Here is a 19,968-nt window from a genome sequence, read left to right as displayed (position 1 = left end):
CGTTCCGCCAAACAAGGTTCAGGCCAGGGGCGACAATTTGTTTCAAGTCTACATGTTGCTGTGGCTTCGTAACCCAATTACGCACACAACACAACCTCAACTCTTTTTTCACATGGCGGGATCAAACAATATTGGATGCACAGGTCAAAACTCTATGTTTTCATGTCTATATGTCCAGGTCTAAAGTCTAAAAGTTTGTTGTCCCAAAGGGGGAACCTCATCTTTTTGTAAAGGAGCTTTTGTGCCCCGAGTCAAGTATGTACAAAGAAGTATATGTAAAAGTCTCTCCAGACATGGTCCAGATCGCAACGAGTGTAAGATGATGTTCATAGAATGAAGAACGAGTGCCAGCCTCAATTCTCTTGCTGATACAAGAGACATCAAGCCTGTGATGCTACGCGAGCACGGAAAGAATGACGCTGCTCCGTATTCAAGAATCTCAAAAGGGTGTGACTCAAGTACTGTTTTGACCCTGTCCTGTCTTGCCTGTGTAATCCATACATCCATCCATAAGCGCCACCTGCTCCAGCCCAAAGGTCTATGAAGAAAGGCCTCGGTTTTTGCAACACACGAGGGGTATCTTTCGAGGTATGTAAAACGAAAATCGTGTAGTGTAATGTAGAAAGGGATTCATATCATCGTCAACGCGGTGTTCAACGCCGCAGCGTGAAAGTGTAAAAGAGGGGTGGTGAAGAAGTGAAGTCAAGGGCCGTCCGGTGAGTTGGCGACATGGACAGTTTAGTTAGACTGGGCCTGGTAGGGGCTGGCGCCGTCTCCAAGAGTGGTGATGAGGTCAACCTCGTCAGTGACCTTGGTCTGGACATCATCAGGGAGCCAGTAGCAGTTGTCACAAGGGAAGGTCTCGCAGCCAGACATGGGGGTGGCAGCAGACTTGGGCCACATCTGCTTGACGTTGTGCTTGTCGTTGGGGTCCACGATAGCAGAGACATCGAAATAAGTCTTGCCGTTCCAGCCACCGAAGGTGACCTCACCAAGCATGCCGGGTTGATCAGCCTCGCCCTTCTGGATAGCATAGAAGTTGCCAATGTACTTGTCAGGGAAGTCAACAGTAACCTCCTTGGCCGAGCTAACAGTGACAGATTCGGGGCCTTCGTAACCAGGGTCAGGGGTGAAGATGATGGTCCGCTCCTTGTCGTCAAGAGTGACAAAGGTGACCGAGGCGGCGGCAGCATAGGTAGCAGAGGCGACGAGGCCGACGAGAGCAGTAGCGAACTTCATGTTGGCGGTATGATTTGGGTATTGTAAGGGGGATGGGTTTGTAGGGAGAATTCTCGATTGTCGTCAAGACAAGAGTGTTGATAGATGCAGCGTCTGATAAAGGACTGAATCAGAACTTGTGATACTCCTAAGTGATGGAGTAAGTTGGTGGTCGAGAACTAGCTCGTTCAAAGTTGATCAGGGATCGTGATAGACTGTGCTTCCAAAAGGAATGAGAAGCTTTGAGTCAAAGGAATGATCGTCCGAAGACAAGAGTGTAATCTGAAACGGAAGGACTGTGTGTGTTGATCAGAACAAACATCTGGAGAAAGGAGAGAGGAGGGCCCGTTTTATAAACAATATCTGGACACGACAGAACCCAAAGACCTGGCCGTACTATACGGAGGATGCTAGGGTTGCCGAAGTCAGATTTGTCAAGGAAAACGCTCAAGCGCCTCAGTGGAGTCAACACACAAGGAGGGTGAGGCTAGGATGTCTTGTCTTGTCTTGAGTTTGACTTGTCCCGACGGGCTTTGCAAAAGCCTTCCCGATGGTGTTGTGGGGGTAAGCTATAAGTGTGGATGTGACTTCGATGTGAACGGGACCACTTTATCGGCCAACAGTTCACAACACAAAGCTGAAATGAACTATCCGTACACTGTGCTCTACCCAGAGCAACCCAACTTGCCTATGCATCGGTAGGTCAGGCCCTGTGATACCAACAAAGTCTCTCCTACCAGCACTTCTGCAGTGATTCCATTGCGGGCACCTTTCATCTGCCCCAGCACATACATTGTATGTACGGAGTATCATACGGTCAATTGCGTGTCCCTTTGGTGGTGTGGGTGTGGGCTCATTCGGCTGCTCCTGAGTGGTCCGGGGGACGCTTGTTGAGTGCGGGCCGTTTCTATGTTTAAGCTTTCAGAACAAAGGGAGGCCAGGCCGTTGTTTCAACGCTTTCCTTTGTGGCTTTTTTCATCTTGTCTTTGGCTTGAGAAAACAACCGCTCCTGGTCGCTCATTCGTTATCTCCAAATGAAACAATTTGCGTCAATTGGGACTTCATCTCAATTGTTATTTTGTGACTTGGGTGTAGTGTTTCACTGCACAGTAAGCGCGCGACAACAAAGGAAGCACCCAAAAAAAAAAATAGACACATACAGTACTGTACTGTACAGCTAGAGGGGCCCCAGCCATCTAGAGGAGATCCGGTTCGAAGGACAAGCTTCTGGGCCCTCTTTCACATGGGGCTAAGACAATGCTGTCTCTACCAGTTTAGGCCAAGAGGCCGGCAGACAAGAGACAAGAGGCGTCTGTCAGCGACTCAGCGTATGTAGCCGCTCCCACCCAGTTCCGCGGCTACACTACCGGTACTGTACAGTACTGTGCCCTCTAAGCCTGCAAGGGAGGGGCCAGGTCCCATAATATCGCTCTATTTTTTCTTCTAGCTGCAGCTTGGCTTGATTCGACTAGCAGCTTCTGATCTCCCATTGGCTCGCTGTTTCCCACCGGTGCCTGGTACCTGACAGGCGTCCATGTGGTTGGACTGGGAAGGATTGTTTCGAAATCTGCTCTACGCAAAGAGGGTGTGAGGAACCTTTCTCTTTCAGGTTGTCGGATAACGGGAGCAAACATACCGTACAGGGGTCCAACGGTTGGGCAGGGCGGCTCATTGCAACTTTGCAAGCTGACCGGTGTGCACGTCAGCACAGCCTGCAGGACCAGAACACAATTTTCTTACAGTTGAAATTATGGACTCTGCTGGCACTCTGCCGGGAATAGTCTGGTCCCATGCAAGCACTTAGCTTCGCTTGTTGGCATCATCAATGACTTGAGACTTCGATGAAAATTCTGAGATCCTGGTACGGCTGGCTGGGCCACTGACGCCAATGTGGCTTTCCCTCAAACTTACGTGTCCATTACCGACACGTGGAGACTGAATTAATAACCGTGGCCACTGCGGCTTTTCTGAGTCTGCAAAAGCGAACAAACTTTTCGCGGTGTGGACACTAACGACTCGACATTCCTAGCCAATACACCGTTGAAGGATGCCAGGAAGTGTTGGAAAATATAAGAGAGAAAAGCACGCGAGCGCCATGATCTGTTCCCTCGTTCACTATCTTTTGGTTCTCCTGGGCCTAGTCGCAGAGTCGAGACCTTCAAAAGATCATGATTCAGTTCTTGACGATGGTCCGGTTTTGATGAATAAGAAAACCCCGGTATACATATGTTGCCACGTCGCGACGACAACAAAGCAAACCAAGAATTTTCTGACACTTTTTGCTGTGCCTGGCGATCAATTGCCCCGAGTCTGCCACGCTCTTGGCCCTGTTTATGTACAGTAACCCATAGACCGATATACTCCGTAACATCCATCTCAATGGGGATCAGGGTAGGGCTGTCGCGTCACCAATGATTAACTCCAGTTAATTCTGAAGAAGCCTGCATCCTTGCCATTTGCGATTCAGGTACGGAGTACTGGGAAAACGATTCGTCACATTCCTCGAAGGATACCGCTGGAACAATGGGGTACTTCGTCGGCACGAGATGGCAAGGTGGGAGTCGACCCGATGATAGTTGGCGTCCCAATGCCCTAATGCTTGCTGGAGCCTGAGTATTCGCGAGGATGATTTGTTGATAGCTGCGCCATGATGCTAGGTTGCGTTGGCCGAGGAGACGAGCAAAATAGGATTATGGGTCAGGGTTGTGCCTGAGGCCCCTACACTAGACAAGCATGGAACTTGAACGGATTTTTATGAACGGAGTGGAAACAAAAGAAAAAATCGCTTTCTTGGTGCTTTCAAAACGTCGCGGACTTTCTTCCGTCTTGGTGGTCTAGGCCGTCGCCCACAGTACGAAACTGTCATGAAAGGTTTTGCGCCGCGCGGTTTTTGGCTTCCCTCTCAAATTGTTGGCCTAGCCCGAGAAGGTTCCGTTCTGCACGTTCTGCAGCCAAGAAGCGAGTGAGTGTACCACGGTGTGCAAGTGTGTTAAGACTGCCTGTTATAGGTCCGTGGAGTTCCATTTTGAGGTCTGACGTTCACATCACCAATCTTTGTTGTTTGTCGATCCCACTGCCCTTGAGCAGGTTTGACAGCATGTGAAGGATTTTGCAAAATCAAAACGAGCTTTTGGTTACCGATCAGACACGATCGAGTGTATCTTGACTCATGTACTTCGTCGATGAGATGTCCTTGTCTCGCCAAATTCGAACCAAATCTAGTGTCTAGTCAGCGATGTCGGCAGAGAGTTCGTCGTTGCGAGCCATCGTAGCTGCCAGACCAATTCTTGCTGTATGCAGAAGAGGCTAGGCCCATGTCACTACCACTTGATCGTTCCTTTAACAATAGTTGTCAGAAGTCCGCTCTCCTGCACACACATATACTTCTTAGTCTCGTGTGCCGGATTGTAGAAACGCAGGCGTTCTTCCAGTGAGCGGTGAATCGTCTTCAAAAAGCGGTTCAAAACTTCAACTCCGTCAAAAACTTCCACACTTAAAAATTAGGTTGATCAGATGCACGAACCTGCATGCACTACTTTGATTTGGCTGATGTGCGAAGTTCAGATTCTGGGACAACATTGTAGTGAGTGGAAAGATCCACAATTTCGGAGACCGGCCGGCAACCCGGTGATCCTTGAAGTGGCCGAAGGTGGTACTTGATCTGATCCGTTACCGAACAGCACGTCTCCACTCCGTGCTCAAATCTGTCCGCACACATCGGCCGGCAAGTCTCCCTCTCATCGTGTTGGTTTTGAGGTCTAGAACAAGGTTCATGGCCAAGAAAGTAGTAGAGTGTGCAAGAAATGCCTCATCTGGAGGCGCGGTGATTGTTAAGAAAGTTTAGAGACACTGGAATATTCAAGTCCCAGGTGATGGGAAGGGCTTGTGATGATGATGTTTGGCCTCATCTCAATAGCGCCCAAAGATGGTCGAGGAGATTTGTAGACTCTGGTTGAGCTCATGGGATTTTGGCAGCTCAGGGCCAAAGAGTCGCCTTCTGCGGCTTGACTTCTGCTGGGCCAGTCGAAGAGATCAAGCGTGCTTTTCCCTCACGTCCGAACTTGGCTGGAGAGGAGATGGCACATAGCCATGTGCTTTGCTGGTCAGTTTCAACGTGCCAGGAAAGTTCATTGCGCGGTCTTGTCACCTTACGCTAGGCTCTAACCACCCGCGGTGAATGGTGGGAGCATAGAGTCTTGGGACTCCGAACAGCAGAAGAATCTCTCATCTTTCCGTTCTGACACCCTTAAACTAGTCCAAATTCCGTTCGAAATCGAGCAGAGTTGTGGGCCATATCAGACGCTTGGCTTGACTTGTCAACACTCTTTGATTCAGGTAGGAGTGGCGTGCTGAGTACGAAGTGAAGAAGTTGTGACATGCCTCTTCCAGAGATTCATACTCGGTGTTCGTTGAAGTGTAATATAGAAGCTTCCCTTGATCTACATGATTATTAAGAATAAGAATTTGCGAAGAGTTCACTGTGAGGTCGTGGATATGAAGATGAAGTGCTCGTCGAGGTGGGGTGAATTGAATCTTGTGACGACTTCCGTTTGCTTCATGAACCGACACGTGACCTTGACTAATGAACTCCGTTCTACGGCTAGGGCTCCTTGAAAGTTGTTGATGGGCCATTAATAAGTTCATCTGTGTGGTAGTGTGTTTTTTGTTTTTTATTCTTGATAGCTTTATACTACTAGTTTATCCTCACCTATACGCATACTTTGTTTTCATTTCTGTGCCTGAGTCTTATGATTAAGGAACTTTTAAACACACGACGCCATCAAGATTCCTCGAAAGAATTACCTGGGGGTACAAACTCATGAAAACAAGAAGGTTAGATGATTATTTATACAGATCTACTGATGTAAATGTTAGTGCGAACGACACGTTTCCTTGACTACCTACATAGGTATCTCATCCATGGTCGTTTTACCCTATTGCTCGTAGCCTTCCCCCTAACACTAGGTATCATCACACAACATGACTTGACTATATAGAATTGAAGACGTACATGAATTGAGAAGTTCTTAACTGTTGCGTATGATACCTTCTGTGTTAGTGGCAGTTATGCTACTACGCCCATTTCCCAATACCAATTTCTTAGCTTGTAACATTAAAAGTATTGCGTTTGTGTTATCTAAAGCTCTTACTCAAACAAACACTTGAAATTCAGAAGGATATTTGAACGGACGGACTCGCCGCTCATTGCAATATTATGCAGTCGAAAGAGGCGCACACCGATGCCGAAGGTACTGAAATCGCCCAATAACGAGATATGATATCATGACTTTGAATACTTCGTCGCCGCCCCAATGAGACTTGGCTCGCCCACAAAACATCTGTATAACATCTGGTGTAGGCTTGAGATTTATTTGAGTTACCCTGAGTGTGATTATATCAATAACTTGTTTATATGATTCCTTATCTTGTGTAAGTGAAAGCCAAGCAAGCTCTGTGACGGAAACTGTCGAATAACTTCCATATAATTGTCCCATCCTCTACATCGAGAGCCATCTTCAGCCCTACAATCACATCGGGGTCTCCCGTCGTTCACGTATACCGGTATTCGGAAACCCCGTAGCCTCTTGATTTAGAAGGTTGTTCTGTGGTTTCCATATGCGCTCACATGTCAGTTTGTGAAGTATAAATGCTGCCTGGTTATCTTCAACAATCCAGTGTTTAACATTTCTTGACATCCTCATATCTTCCCCAAATACCATCCTTGGCCTCTATACTCAGACACAAACTTAACGCCGAAGATGAAGATCTACAAGGCTTTCTCAGCGGTCGTGCTCATTAGGGGTATTACTGCTGGCTCTGTTCCGGTGATGTCGCCCATCCCGAAACCGCCCTTCAAAAATGAAACGGACCACAGCACGGCCGCGACCTTCGTGACCACCATCACGTCTGGCTACTCATTTTATTGCCCTGTGAGTCTGAACTAGAATATGAGCTGAGTTCAGCTTGACTAAGAATATAATAGGAACCTACCACGTTTCACCATAAAAATCTCACCTACACGGCCACGGAGCCAACTTATTTGACCATCACGAGTGAGTAATGATGACTGCCTACTCGTTCCTGGATTTCAGTTGACATATGAAACAGACTGCCCCTGTACTGTCACCTACACGCAGGACACAAAGTCCCCTGGGACAGTTGTCTATCCCACAGCCCCCCCTAGCCAGCCAATGTCCCCCACGCCTCCAGCAATGTCCTCATCTGCTCCTGCGCCACCGCTGCCTCCTACCAAGGCTACAGTCCCATACTATGAGTCTTCTCTTCCACCAGCGAAGCCCAAGCCCACTGTTCCTATACCAGAAGCTCCCCCTTCTCCCCCTTCTCCCCCTCCTCCTGCACCTGAGCCCTCTCTACCAGAAACTACAGTTCCAGCTGCTGGAACCCGGCCACTTCCTCCGCCCCCCGAGGTTTCGGTTCCTGCCCCAGGGTCTCCTCCTCCTCCTCCCTCTATTCCCGGGCAACCGGCTGTTCCTCCATCTCGAGCTGCCCCGCCCCCGGTCAACCCTACTGGTACTATCGAGGCTTCTGTGCCTTCGGCCGCTGCTAACAAGGTGTCTGGAAGCTTTGGGGCTTTCGTGTTGGCTGGTATTGCAGCTTTGGCTATGTGATCAATCCTGGGGAAAGCAAAGTTAAACTAAACTGTATTATCGACACTAAATGATGGTGGGAGATTGCTCACGGAAGGACATGGCATCTCGGTAGATTGCAATAGGAAGATAATACGGAGATATTGGGTTGCCATCTTGCATAGAGGTCTTTGTATTATGACTAGCCAGAATAATGTTAGTTCTTGACTTGCTTTCATAATCGTCACGATCTATAGTCAGTCATATACCAATGGAGGATCTTGCTATAGCAAGGGGTTCCCGAGCTTTGGGCTTGGTTCATGAAGATTCCCGCGATTATCATTCAATAAGGCAAGTTCGAGTACTGAAATGTGCATTGCTTGGGACCTTGCCGGACCCTAAGCGATGAAAATATTTAGGTAAATTCAGCTTAAGCTTAGGGGGCTTTTTGCTGAGTTTGTTTTAAGACCCTGTATCAATGATATTTTCTTACTCCTTGAGGCTGACCTATGTAAATGTCCAGACTTCAGTGTCAATGGTGCATGCATAAACTTCAATCATCGGCCCGACCTCAACTCTCATCACGGGAGTACCATTTACGAGGACAGCTTTCAGGAGAATGATCGATGATGAAATCGGCGGTAGATCTGGAGAAGCTTTAAATAGGTACATAGTAGATCACTACTGCTAGCGTGTTCTGGAATGGCTACCCGTGGAGAATGTATTCTCTGCAATAACATCATTTACTAGCCATCTTTATTTGAACATTGCATGAGCAACGTGATGCATGTTCGCATCAACCAAAGATATCCTTGGCTGCATACTTTAGAATACACGATTAGGCATGTACTTGTCCTTGCTGATATTGCTAACTCAGCGGGTCGAGCATTCCCGTCGCTTCCATTCGAGACCGAACTTCTCTCACAAGTGCTTTTGCTTCCTCCACTTCAACACCATCCTGACACAACTCTCCCGCAAGTCGAGAGGCCGTTATGTAATCTCCAGTGCGCATTGAGAACTTTGCCAGCCACATGCGCGCTTTGCTTGTCGCCGCCGTGACCCCGGTTCCCTCATTCCCTGGGTTCTCGTTGCCCCCGGCTCCATTATCTGAGCCGGGTGGAGAGTCGTTGTGAATAGCAATGGACTCAGCCGGATCAGCTTCTGCAGCTCCACCACCATCTTCCTGGGCCACGCATAATTCCATGTATGACCTGGCTTCTTCCTCTTCACCAAGTTGGTCGTACATCATCGCAATCTGCAGAAGGATGTCGGGGTCCATATGACCCGTGGCGCTCCGGCTGCCAAGGAGATCACCGCTACCAAAACTGCTCCCCACGTCATAGTAAGCGTCAGCTAGTAAAGCTCGCTTTAAGGCTTTGATGCCATCTCGTTCTCGGCCCATCTTTTGTAGACATGAGCCTACAGCCATCCACATCTTTCCGTCCCATGGTCGTAGACCAGCAGCCTTCTTGTAGTACCATAATGAGTATGTATGCATCTCCAACATCTCGTATGTTTGACCAAGACCATACCAGGCCCGATAGTCCCGGCGGTTCACGTCAACTGCACGGCGGTACGACTCGATTGCCGCATGGGTGTTTTTAAGTTCAACATATTCGTGACCCATTAGCGTCCATGCTGACAAGCATGACCGGTCCAGCGTTAACGCACGACGGAAATATTGGACAGCCTTCTCATGCATCGATAGTAAAGAGTAATAATTTCCGATCACCACGCAAGACTCGGGCCTGAATTTGTCCACGCTGGAACATAGGTGTGCCAGGAAAGCCAGTTTTGGACGAAGATTGAGAACGTAGAGAATGTTAGAATAATGGTCGAGAGAATCTAGCCGATGTGGATGGAGTGCCAGCAGTCGAGTAAAGTGCTGTTCAGCAGCCATCAAGTCCTTGGCGTGATATGCTAGGAGTGCATTGCATGTGAGAAGGAAAGAGGATGTTGGGAATATCGAGAGAAGTTGTTCAAGAGAATTGGCCAGACCGGGCCCTTGTTGGTAGAGTTCTAGAGAGGTGTGCAGGTGGAACATGTAAGAGACAATATTCTGAGGACAATGTCTGGATATCCGATTCAACTTGGAAGGTGTTAGCGATTGAAAAGAAGCGATGACACTACATGGGAGACTCACATCTTCAACTCGAGATATTAACGACGTCATTTCCAACCAGCAGCCCCAATTCATGGTGTACTTGTGCACGCTTCGAATAAAATATTCCAGTGCCTTGTCATCGTTCTTCTCTTTGGCTAGCACCATGCCATACCTGTAAGTTGTGATTAGTCGACCAACACTAAATCAACAAGAATAGCACCCACAAATATTCGAGCCATCCCTGGCTTCCCAATACCTCATCGTCTTCCGTTGTCCTCTCCTCGAACCAAGTTGCTAAGAATCGACCGATTACAAGTAATTGCTTATTGGCCACTGTACCAAGATCCTGAGGGCCCATAACCATCTCGGAGTCTTCGTTCCTGCGCTTCTCCCCGGACATGAACTTGGCGTATAGTGCTAAGAACAGGCTCTTCTGACTGAGCTTTGGTAGTGGCATCACAGATGAAGCGCTGGACGCCTTCCCCTTCCCCTTTACAGCGGTGGTGGATGCTGAAGTGTTGTCTACACGCGAGGCAAGAACACTTGAAAGGAGGGAGTCGGGCAGAAACACAGCAGCGCAACGATCATATTCTCGACAGTCAAAGAGAGATTTGGCTAAGAGATATTTGCTAAGCTCTTTGGCTTCCAGAATTGCTTCCTCTGGATCGCTGTTCGCAGCGAATATCGGAGAGGTGTGTCCGGGGTCTGAAGGGTTGATGTTTTCTTCGTCTTCTTCGATCTCGGGGAGCGCATTGAGCAGTTCAGCAGCCCTGACAACGTTAGTTTATGCGCCATGATTAATTACAGTTTGGTGAAACTGATCACCATTTTGACGACTGATACAAGCATCTTTCTGAACATTTGACGACGGCATCTTGCAAGGCAGCACGTAACTGGGAGATCTCGTGGACGCTGAGTGCCATCTTTTGCTGTTTTGTTCGTTGGTGGGGTAGCTATTGACAGAAGGGAGCCGGTCGCGGCACGAAGTTGGGAACGCCTGTGCTCTACCAGCGGATATTCACTGAATTGGGATTTACTAAGGCCGCTACCTGGTGAGTAGTTATAGCAAGGTTACGGGCGTTGTTGGCGGTCCCAATGCGAAGTTGGGAGGTGTCATGAGCATGACCACGAAGCATTGACAACCCATCATGTCAACAACTTGGGTCGCGCATCATAGACAGTGCTTTCCCCAAAGGATACTGTAGATCCGCACTATGCATGATGGGTACAGCAAAGGCAACACAAAAGAATATCGCCAGGTATGGATCAGAACCGTTGAACTTGTTACACACAATTTAAATTTTGAATCCATCAAGGGCATGGTTGTATCTTACGATGTGCGAGAATTTCTTTTGGACGTGGACCATGGAACCAATATTGCAGCCACCTCCCTTCCATCCACTTACACTCATTTTAAACGTTGGATGCTGTACGACAACAGCGCCAGTAGAAAGTAAGATCAGTCAATACTCCGAAATCTCGGTGCAACCACTCGAGTTTTTTTTTATCAAGGCATTGTATGAATACAGAGTTTTATTCATATCTGTGTGAAATTGTTTGTTAGCTTAACCGATGGAGATATATTAGAAGACATGGGTGAAGTTGAAGGATAAAAACCAGGCTTTATCCCCGTTAATATGACCAGATTCTCCTTACTTATATCAATCGAGTCTATAAAGACGATGAATACTTCATTTACCATATGAACATCTTGCTTCGCATCTTTCGGACCTTTGACAACCTTCCCTGAGAATTGCTCAAACTTGAGATCAATCTTCTAGGGTCACTCGGAGGAGTACAATGAATATCAACAGAGCTATTCGGATATTCCCTTGCATCTTGTGTTGGACACCAGAAGTCAAGTGCCCCAACTATGTGTTCCTCAAGAAAAGCATATGCATTGACTGCGAGGTAAGGACAATCCATCCATGGGCACTCACCCCACAGTGCCGCTACAAGAGTTTCACATTCTAATTGACTCTCAAGAGAATGGGTAGGCAGTTTGGAGACAATGAGGTGAAGGCATCAGATCTCCACATCGAGTTTGCGCAATACTTACTCGACAAATATCGTGAGATGGATGGCATCACGTACGAACGGGTCAACAAGTACATCGAAAAGGCAAAGAAAAGGTACAACGTGGACAATCTTCTTACTGCTGCACTTGACTACATTTTTCGTAATTTCGGTGAAGTCTACCACGCGGTTTGCGACGCACTTGAGGCGGCGCGGGATAGGGGACCTATGAAATGGACGCACAATAATTTGACGGAACGACTTGAGAGACTGAGGGAAGAAAAGTTGGACAAGAACTGGGAGCCAAGGATGAAATAAACATGTAGGCTGTTGTACCCGAGCTTAGTGTGGCATGATGAGTTGAAGAGGCATCTGGGGCTTAGGAGGAGGTGAATACTGTGTATATGCTGTTGAGGATGCCGGCTCAAGCTTATGGGAGTGCTAAATCTGTAATAAATGTTCTAAAGCAGTCTATAAGACGACTCCCGCACCGTTATGCTTCAAACATAGGTTCCAGTGAGCAACGTTTGAACTGTCAACTCTATTCCGGGACTCGACCACCCATCTCCTCTGAGTAGGCTTCGGCAGCCAGACCTGGCAGCGCCTTGATAATCGAGTCGGCGTCGAATAGTTCACAGCTTACTGCTACTCACACTTTGCCCTTCAAAGAGAGTGCAGGGCCATTGCGGTGTTTCCGCACATCTTCGCCTTCGTCAAAAGCCACAGATCCAGCACTTGACTCTCTTTCCACAGGTGCATTAGCTAGCTTTTCCAGTCAACGGACATGCATCACAGCATTCGAACGGCTTCGCATATCAGCGAAGTCTCACACAATGAGTGTCCGACACAACCTCGCACAATCCTCTGCAGCACGTGCGAACCGAATCATTACCGTGTCGAGCTTCGTCACCGAGCGAAATATAGTATAAGAGCGAGTGCACACGGCATTTATTCGACAAGTGAACTGAATTTCTAGCTGAGCATACATCAAGAGGACAGTGAACTCGTTAACAACACCGACGTATCAAATATTCCGGTTGAGACACGAAAGAAGAAGGCTTCACAAACCAAGATGCATTGGCCTTGCAGCCATCGTTGGGGTAGTAGGAAGTGTAACAACTATGTCAATTCCGTGGGAGCGAGGTGCCAGGACTGCCAGGTATGTACATGTGCAGATTGCTCTATCCGATGCATGTCAGCAGCCGTCATCGATGAGACGTTATTGATAATCTACGCCAATCCAGAAGTGTAGAGAATTGGACAGTACGCCGACGCATACTCGACTCGCGCATATGTACGATGTGGAAAACTTTGTCCGAGGGTTTCGCAACGCAGAGCTCAACACAGCTTACATCGTGGTGATGATGAGGGATGGTGCATCAGAGAGAGCGCTGCTGGATGCATTGGCCGTGATTCAAGAGAATGATACGGAGTGGTATGATCGGATCAAGCATGTTGTGCCACAAGGGATCAGTCAATACAAAGAAGAAGCCAGCCACCAGGCTTGATCTAGGCACCTATGGAATGGCATGGCGTTAAGAGTTCAAGGATTTAGATAATACTTCGAATGTAGGACTCATGGACATTGTTTGTAGGAAGGATATAGTAGTTTCAGAAGCAGATACCTCCCGTCTGGTCAAAAACTCTGACCCTCCAATAACAACAGCATCCAACTTGAGACAACCAATAACTTCGTACTAGTCTGTCGTTTCTTGCCTAGCTACTTTATTGGATTTCTGCCAGATACGGTACTATCAATAACCTCAACGGATCCTTTGCCATTGAGGTTTCTTGGGGTTTCACGGTTGAGCCCCTCCGGTGCCACTGACGACTTTAATAAATGTGCATCCTTTTAAGATTAGATACATATATCAGCCTCGGTAGTTGCACGCCATATTGTAAATCTTCCAAGGTTGAGCTCTGTGTTTGCTTCCTTCGTCAACCACCGACCTAAGGTATCTTCCATCTAAGATTGGTAGTAGCCCAGTAAGGTAAAATCTAAGGTACCTCAATCAAGCTGCTCTCACCGCCCAGCAACCCCACCTACCTAAGGTACCTTAGTACTGGTCTAGCTGGTCTAGTCAGTGCCCCACCCCTTCACTGGTCCATGTGAACCGGTGTCTTTCTTTGTTTGGCTTCACCGAGCAAATCAAAGCGTCCACAGTCCTCCTGCTCCAATTCGCAAATAAGGGAAGAGGGGCACTGAGCAAATCCCCTCTTAAAAAGACCCCGCTAGTCTATTGAGATTAATAGATAGCTGCCCGGTAATTATCGTACATGTTCTGGAGATCAGTTTGTCATTCTCACTTCTGAGTTTCATTTTTCTTCTTCGTCTCCTTTCCAAAGAAGGACTCTCCAAGTTACTTTTCCTTTCAAGCGCGCACACGTAGTTCACTTGACACAATTCAGCAAAGATGGCTCAACAAACCACCCTTGAGGAGTTCAACTCCGTTTACCCCAAGCTTGAGGAGGCTCTTCTCGACCATGCCCGCTCCTACAAGCTGCCTCAAGAGCAGCTCGACTGGTACAAAAGAGTAAGGATAAAATGAAAGCTGTTCATCAGTATCGATCGAGTTCTAATTTGGACTGACACATTGCTTCATAGTCTCTCGAAGTCAACCCTCTCGGTGGAAAATGCAACCGCGGCATGTCCGTCCCCGACTCGGTCTCCCTCCTCCTCGAGAAGCCTCTTACCGAAGAGCAGTACTTCCAAGCTGCTACGCTTGGCTGGATGACAGAGCTCCTTCAGGCCTTCTTTCTCGTCTCCGACGACATCATGGATTCGAGCATTACCCGCCGTGGCCAGCCCTGTTGGTATCGTCAGGAGGGTGTTGGCATGATAGCTATCAACGACGCTTTCATGCTTGAATCCGCCATTTACACACTTCTCAAGAAGTACTTCCGCTCTCACCCCGCCTACGTCGATCTTATCGAGCTTTTCCACGAGACCACCTTTCAGACCGAGCTCGGCCAGCTGTGCGACCTCCTCACCGCTCCTGAAGACAATGTCAACCTCGACAACTTCTCTCTTGAGAAGTATAGTTTCATCGTCATTTATAAGACCGCCTATTACTCATTCTACCTTCCCGTCGCCCTCGCCCTTCACCAGCTCAACCTCGCCACTCCCAGCAATCTCAAGCAAGCTGAGGATATCCTCATTCCTCTCGGGGAGTACTTCCAAATTCAAGATGATTATCTTGACAACTTCGGCAAGCCTGAGCATATAGGCAAGATCGGCACTGACATCAAAGATAACAAGTGCTCTTGGCTCGTCAACCAGGCCCTAGCCGTAGCAACCCCTGAGCAGCGAAAGATTCTTGAGGAAAACTATGGCCGTAAGGACGATGACAAGGAGAAGGTCGTCAAAAAGCTTTACGATGACCTCAATCTCGAGCAGCGTTATCTTGACTATGAGGAAAAGGTTGTCGGCCAGATTCGTGAGCGCATTGCTAACATCGATGAGAACGATGGTCTCAAGAAAACTGTTTTCGAGGCCTTCCTTGCCAAGATCTACAAGCGCAGCAAGTAAATTAAAAGCTCTGAATTGAATCATATCCATACATTGGTGCAAAAGAAAGGGTACGATAGACGACCAAATTCCAAAGGTTGCTTCCAATTCGAAAGTGGCAGATGTGTCACCTCCGTATAGACCAGCGGCCCGTACGATGAACCCAGTAATCAGATTAAGAAGATATGAAGAAGAAAGCTGATATCATAAACGTATGGTGAACCCACTCTTCAAGGTAAGGATGGAACCCGCCATCTTGTACCAATATGAGCTTCTGCTCTTGGATATATAGAAGATCAAGAAACAAGGCATGCAAAACAAAAACTCTGGGAAAACGCCAAAAAAGGAACACAATGTGGCATAATCAGACATAACTCGCAAGCCCCTGCCCGAACCCGGCACTACTTTCCCTTTTAGCGCTTCCACTTCTATTCACTCAAACCGGTACTATGAAATATTCTGATTCGTCAAGAAGGCCACAAAGTCATGATTGAGGGACGTTTGTTCTTTGGACATGATGGACATGACTGCATAATCCTTTGATATCATCTTTAATAACTCGTCGTTTGCGAAAGGAAGTAAGGTTCCGGCCTCTGTTTAATTCCTTGATGAGGAGCCCGTCGTCCCGGCTCGATTGATCAACGGCTCTCGCGGACGAGGATCACGGCCACGAGACTGTTCGAGCGGTGCAGTGTTCTCTCGACGTAACGATCGGATTGGCAAAGGAGGAACAGGAGGAGCATGGCTAGGCGATTGTTGAGTTCCTGCAATAGACCGACTCCGAGGACGGCTACCAACCGTCATAGACGAAGAGGTCAGAGGTCGAGACTGCCCAACAAGACCAGAGGCACTCCGAGTTTTGAATGAATTGTTTGTCGATCCCCCGGTAGCGAGACTGATTAAGGGACCGCCGGCTGGTGCTTTTATACCATGACCCTTATTCTCGCGCCAGCGAGGCGGCTCAGGGAAGCTGTTGGTAAGATTGACTAGCGGCTGGGGCATATCTGGGACCTTCTCAGACGTGGTAGGACGCCTGTTGGAATCTCGGACAGATCGGCTACGGTAGCGTGGCTGAGAAGACTGATCTGTTCCCAAAGGAAACCATGATTTTGAATCTGCCATACTCTCATTAGGAGACGTTGGCGAGACAACACCACCGTTGAGAAGTGAAGGACCCTCTGTGAAACCGGCATTCGTTGAAGGAACACTGTTGTTGACAGGCGATCGCTCAGAAATCTTGCGCTTTTGCTCATAATCTTGACCCAAGAGCGAGGCTCCTTTTGTGAAAGCCGCGTTGGTGGGAGGGGGGCTGATGACAGGCGCCCGTTCAGCTATCTTGCGTTTCTCTTCATATACTTGACCCAAAAGCCCCGTAGAAGAGAATTGCGCCTCATCCCGAGGCGTTGGCGGTGATCTATGCTTTTGATGTATTGATTTAGACTTTGTTAAGACGTTTGGCTGTTTGCAGGTCGCGTTCCGGACGAGTCCACTTCTAAACTCAGTATCGGGATCCCCATGTTTTTGTTTGTCCTGTTCTGGATCTTTGCCGAACTCCTCCAGGGGTTTATCAAAGCGGTCCATATCAAGAAGTGGCTGGAAAGCGCCGATGGTGTATGGCGTCTCGTCAACGGAAACCTGCGTACTATGCCCTTTATATGCGGCAGAACTCTTCGATCTGGAAATGGCTTTGCGAACCGTGTCGTTTTCTAGAGGCATGGCAAGTTGTGGAGGCTTGTCCTTCTTCCCGAAGTCAACCTGCTTATTGACCAGATACCAGCTTCGCCAACGTTGCACAAGTTCAAGAAAACGCCTGGCAAGTTTTCCGTCTTCAGCGCAGAAGAAATGAACAAAATTCTCGCCATTTGGGAAAACGAACGTCTTCTGTTGGCTCTTAACAGCATAGCAAAAGCGCCGGGGGGCTTTTAGATGACGCCTGGCCTCACTCTCTCTTGGGGTATAGATGTCAAAATCTGATAAATGACACAGGACAGTACTATCTTTGTCCGAAGCCTTTGAATCAGGCTTCTTGGAAGCAAACATCTGACCGGATTCCAGCAAGGTGATCCATCGCTTGTTCCATTTGCCTGGCCTGGAAGAGTGGTACATTTGCAGCGTGAAGCCTGGGGGAGGGTTTGGTGTTCGTGGCACAGACTTCATATCGAGATCAGGATCATCGGTTTGTGAGATATCATTGGTGACAACAAGAAGAGAGTTCTGCTGGTCACGATCCCAAGAATTCATAACGTCACGAATTCTTTCGTAACGGCGAAGGCGCCGTTCGAGACCCAGTTCAACATAGCATTCGATCAGTACGCTGGCCTTGGGATCGATATCATGGCTGGTCAGGTTGGCGGTCGAGTAGAGGATATCAACAGGAGAGGTATCAGTGTTGACAGGAAGATTGATGACTGATGATAGGCATCGTACGCACACGCGCTGCAGCGAAAAGCCATGTCAGAATCTGAATGAGCACACTCAAGGATTAGGGATACAACTTACTCTCTCACCTCCATTGCTGGCCGAAGTTGGGGCGTCAGTGCCTGGCACGATACCTTTACCACCTTGTTCTATGAAACTCATTTTTCCTGGTGATGAAGATTCGTCAGGACTGGTAGACCGGCTGAGATCAAGAGAAAAGACAGTTGGTGCCCCTGGGCTTGGCGTCCCGGCTTGGCTTGTCAGAGCATTCGATCGCCGAGTGCGATAGAGAAATGAAAACTTGTCAAGAACAAGAAACCGTGGAAATTTAGGGGACGGAGTCGGCAGTGGCGCCCGGCGGCGGGCTAGGTCGCGTTTCTTCTGCTCGGCGAGGATACGATCAGTCTCAGCTTCAAGACGGGCAACTATGTTGGCTAGGCGTTCAGACTCGTCTTCCTCGCGCTCAAGGTCCTCTCGTTCGATCTTTGCAGCGCGTTCAGCAGTTTCAGTATTGATTCGCAAGGCGTGTTGATTGCGACGTTTGAATCTGGCAATATCGCTCGCAGATGGCACGGTACGAAGTATAGGTGATTCTGGAGCTGGCAGATCAAAGGCATATGTCGGTGGAAGGGGTTTGAATAAGTCTGGGCCTCGGGGACGACTGTGGCTGCGACTTCGACTGCGGCTGCGGCTGCGGTCACGACCAGTAAGATGCGCAGTGCTGCGGGAGAATTCTTGGTTCAAATTTGGTGATCGTAGAGGTAGAGGTTTCGAAGCTAAGTTCGAAAGGAATGGTGGGATGTTCGTAGTTTTAGGCTTTAGAACATATAACGGGCTTGCCAGGGGGCTACTGGGGCCGGGCGGGACAGCGGGCGACGGCGCGGTCTGAGACTCTGCTGAAGCTGAGTTTAAATTGCCTGATGCGCCAGCGAAGCTTTGTACACACGGCGACACCAATACTGGCGGAACCGGGGAGCGAATGATCGAAGGCACAGAACACAACGAATCCTGACGGTGCCTATTGGGCTCATTGTCATTATCAGCGCTGGCCGCAATTCGTGGAGAGAGGCTACCAATGACCCCTGTAACACTCTCCGCGAGACCTTTCAAGAATTCGACTCCACGATTGCCAACTGAAACCGAGACTGAGGGGGACGGCAGCGCTGGGACCACCGGCTCAATAAATTTTCGTTGGCGAGATAGAGCTAATAACGAAGTCACACTCTTGGACCGGCGTTGAACGCTTCGCGGGACTAATGTTGGTGAGTCAAGTCGTGGATAGCAATCCCCCTCCGCAAGATGAGCCCCTTCTGATGGCGGGTCGGCATAAACCTCAAATGTTTTTCGAGATTCAGCACACACACTTTTCCCGCGTAAATTTCTATGTTCTGAGAAGTCCGGTATTGGTGATTTTGTATCATTGATTGGGAATTGCAAGTAGTCATGAAATTGCAATGGGGCAGTCGCGACCGCCACTGACGACGACATATTAATGGTGCTGCCGCTAACGAACTTGTTCCTGCAGTGGTGAATGCACCCTTGATTAGCACTGATGCAGCCCTATCGGACCCTTTGAGGACCTGAAGCGTCCAACAAGGTTTTCGGATCGATCCGTTGTTGCAAGAAGATTGGGCAGGCCGTCGCTTAAGATCGCCAACAGGGTTGATCTTAGGTAGGAGGGCGTTTTCGCATTAGGTATAGGAAGCTGAGAAATGATAGGAAACGACGACCGAGAAGAAAAGCCGATGGATTTTAATAGCATCCATCAATTCGATGATTAGAAAACGATTGCTTCGTTTGTAGATAATACGCGACCGAAACTCAACAAGCGTTCACACCAGGTGAACAATGCTGATTGCTGATATTGGAATAAGAGCTTGAGTTAAGTTGATCGAGTAAGTTTTTCAAAGAAGATGCTGTAAGGAGAGCAACCAGCGGCTACAATTTTGCAATTTGAAGTTTGAACAAGCAGTCGACGAGAATCCAAGGCGAGGGCGCCGAAGGGGGCGGGAGTCGGCATTCATAATAACAGAAGCAAGCACCACATGACTTGACGAGAAAGTGCAGACCAGCTATTTCAGACTCATCCCTAGACAAAGCTCTATTTTCGTCAATAT

General features: G+C 48.4%; 8 protein-coding genes across 16 annotated transcripts; 5 read left to right on the top strand and 3 right to left on the bottom strand.

Moving 5' to 3' along the window:
• Positions 1–115: 115 nt before the first annotated feature.
• FVEG_05209 (hypothetical protein) lies at positions 116–5,725 on the bottom strand. 9 transcript variants are annotated; one of them, XM_018893325.1, is made up of 5 exons: positions 5,366–5,718; positions 4,742–5,312; positions 2,959–4,684; positions 2,855–2,904; positions 116–2,785 (listed from the first exon to the last, which is right to left on the bottom strand). In XM_018893325.1, exon 5 carries the CDS (start codon positions 1,191–1,193, stop codon positions 654–656), a length of 540 nt encoding a protein of 179 aa, XP_018750164.1. In that variant the 5' UTR covers positions 1,194–2,785; positions 2,855–2,904; positions 2,959–4,684; positions 4,742–5,312; positions 5,366–5,718; the 3' UTR covers positions 116–653. The 9 variants fall into 9 exon arrangements, with proteins under 9 accessions (XP_018750164.1, XP_018750160.1, XP_018750162.1 ...); XM_018893321.1 differs by having other exon boundaries at positions 116–2,790; positions 2,959–5,725; XM_018893323.1 differs by having other exon boundaries at positions 2,959–5,725.
• Positions 3,061–4,019, top strand: FVEG_15606 (hypothetical protein). The gene is made up of 2 exons (XM_018904788.1): positions 3,061–3,609; positions 3,659–4,019. Exons 1-2 carry the CDS (start codon positions 3,445–3,447, stop codon positions 3,812–3,814), a joined length of 321 nt encoding a protein of 106 aa, XP_018750165.1. The 5' UTR covers positions 3,061–3,444; the 3' UTR covers positions 3,815–4,019.
• Positions 5,726–6,977: 1,252 nt separating the features above from the next.
• On the top strand, positions 6,978–8,082 carry FVEG_05208 (hypothetical protein; the record flags this gene model as incomplete). Its single annotated transcript, XM_018893316.1, has 3 exons — positions 6,978–7,148; positions 7,202–7,271; positions 7,327–8,082. 3 exons carry the CDS (start codon positions 6,978–6,980, stop codon positions 7,845–7,847), a joined length of 762 nt encoding a protein of 253 aa, XP_018750155.1. The 3' UTR covers positions 7,848–8,082.
• A 335-nt stretch (positions 8,083–8,417) lies between these two features.
• Positions 8,418–11,065, bottom strand: FVEG_05207 (anaphase-promoting complex subunit 8). Its single transcript, XM_018893315.1, has 4 exons — positions 10,735–11,065; positions 10,134–10,679; positions 9,949–10,081; positions 8,418–9,894 (listed from the first exon to the last, which is right to left on the bottom strand). Exons 1-4 carry the CDS (start codon positions 10,830–10,832, stop codon positions 8,674–8,676), a joined length of 1,998 nt encoding a protein of 665 aa, XP_018750154.1. The 5' UTR covers positions 10,833–11,065; the 3' UTR covers positions 8,418–8,673.
• Positions 11,066–11,759: 694 nt separating this feature from the next.
• Positions 11,760–12,243, top strand: FVEG_05206 (hypothetical protein; the record flags this gene model as incomplete). The annotated part of the gene is made up of 2 exons (XM_018893314.1): positions 11,760–11,820; positions 11,896–12,243. Exon 2 carries the CDS (start codon positions 11,899–11,901, stop codon positions 12,241–12,243), a length of 345 nt encoding a protein of 114 aa, XP_018750153.1. The 5' UTR covers positions 11,760–11,820; positions 11,896–11,898.
• An 803-nt stretch (positions 12,244–13,046) lies between these two features.
• On the top strand, positions 13,047–13,433 carry FVEG_05205 (hypothetical protein; the record flags this gene model as incomplete). Its single annotated transcript, XM_018893313.1, has 2 exons — positions 13,047–13,084; positions 13,178–13,433. 2 exons carry the CDS (start codon positions 13,047–13,049, stop codon positions 13,431–13,433), a joined length of 294 nt encoding a protein of 97 aa, XP_018750152.1.
• Positions 13,434–14,086: 653 nt separating this feature from the next.
• On the top strand, positions 14,087–15,764 carry FVEG_05204 (farnesyl pyrophosphate synthase). Its single transcript, XM_018893312.1, has 2 exons — positions 14,087–14,459; positions 14,531–15,764. Exons 1-2 carry the CDS (start codon positions 14,340–14,342, stop codon positions 15,452–15,454), a joined length of 1,044 nt encoding a protein of 347 aa, XP_018750151.1. The 5' UTR covers positions 14,087–14,339; the 3' UTR covers positions 15,455–15,764.
• On the bottom strand, positions 14,186–19,902 carry FVEG_05203 (hypothetical protein). Its single transcript, XM_018893311.1, has 2 exons — positions 17,933–19,902; positions 14,186–17,869 (listed from the first exon to the last, which is right to left on the bottom strand). Exons 1-2 carry the CDS (start codon positions 19,337–19,339, stop codon positions 16,031–16,033), a joined length of 3,246 nt encoding a protein of 1,081 aa, XP_018750150.1. The 5' UTR covers positions 19,340–19,902; the 3' UTR covers positions 14,186–16,030.
• Between the last annotated feature and the right edge of the window lie 66 nt (positions 19,903–19,968).

The sequence above is a fragment of the Fusarium verticillioides genome, chromosome 3 (genome assembly GCF_000149555.1).
Source record: "Fusarium verticillioides 7600 chromosome 3, whole genome shotgun sequence".
NCBI classification, from domain to species: Eukaryota; Fungi; Ascomycota; class Sordariomycetes; order Hypocreales; family Nectriaceae; genus Fusarium; species Fusarium verticillioides.
This window is presented reverse-complemented; position numbering and strand designations above follow the sequence as displayed.

Bases quoted from the DNA above. Each gene is read 5' to 3' on its own strand.
- FVEG_05209 (XM_018893318.1), bottom strand. From the start codon at position 1,193: ATGCTGCCGCCGCCTCGGTCACCTTTGTCACTCTTGACGACAAGGAGC.
- FVEG_15606 (XM_018904788.1), top strand. From the start codon at position 3,445: ATGTTGCCACGTCGCGACGACAACAAAGCAAACCAAGAATTTTCTGAC. The intron at 3,610-3,658 runs GTAGGGCTGTCG...ATTCTGAAGAAG, and splicing joins CCATCTCAATGGGGATCAGG to CCTGCATCCTTGCCATTTGC.
- FVEG_05207 (XM_018893315.1), bottom strand. From the start codon at position 10,832: ATGGCACTCAGCGTCCACGAGATCTCCCAGTTACGTGCTGCCTTGCAA. The intron at 10,680-10,734 runs GTGATCAGTTTC...TAACGTTGTCAG, and splicing joins TTGTATCAGTCGTCAAAATG to GGCTGCTGAACTGCTCAATG. The intron at 9,895-9,948 runs GTGAGTCTCCCA...ACACCTTCCAAG, and splicing joins TAATATCTCGAGTTGAAGAT to TTGAATCGGATATCCAGACA.
- FVEG_05204 (XM_018893312.1), top strand. From the start codon at position 14,340: ATGGCTCAACAAACCACCCTTGAGGAGTTCAACTCCGTTTACCCCAAG. The intron at 14,460-14,530 runs GTAAGGATAAAA...ATTGCTTCATAG, and splicing joins AGCTCGACTGGTACAAAAGA to TCTCTCGAAGTCAACCCTCT.
- FVEG_05203 (XM_018893311.1), bottom strand. From the start codon at position 19,339: ATGTCGTCGTCAGTGGCGGTCGCGACTGCCCCATTGCAATTTCATGAC. The intron at 17,870-17,932 runs GTAAGTTGTATC...TTTTCGCTGCAG, and splicing joins CCAGCAATGGAGGTGAGAGA to CGCGTGTGCGTACGATGCCT.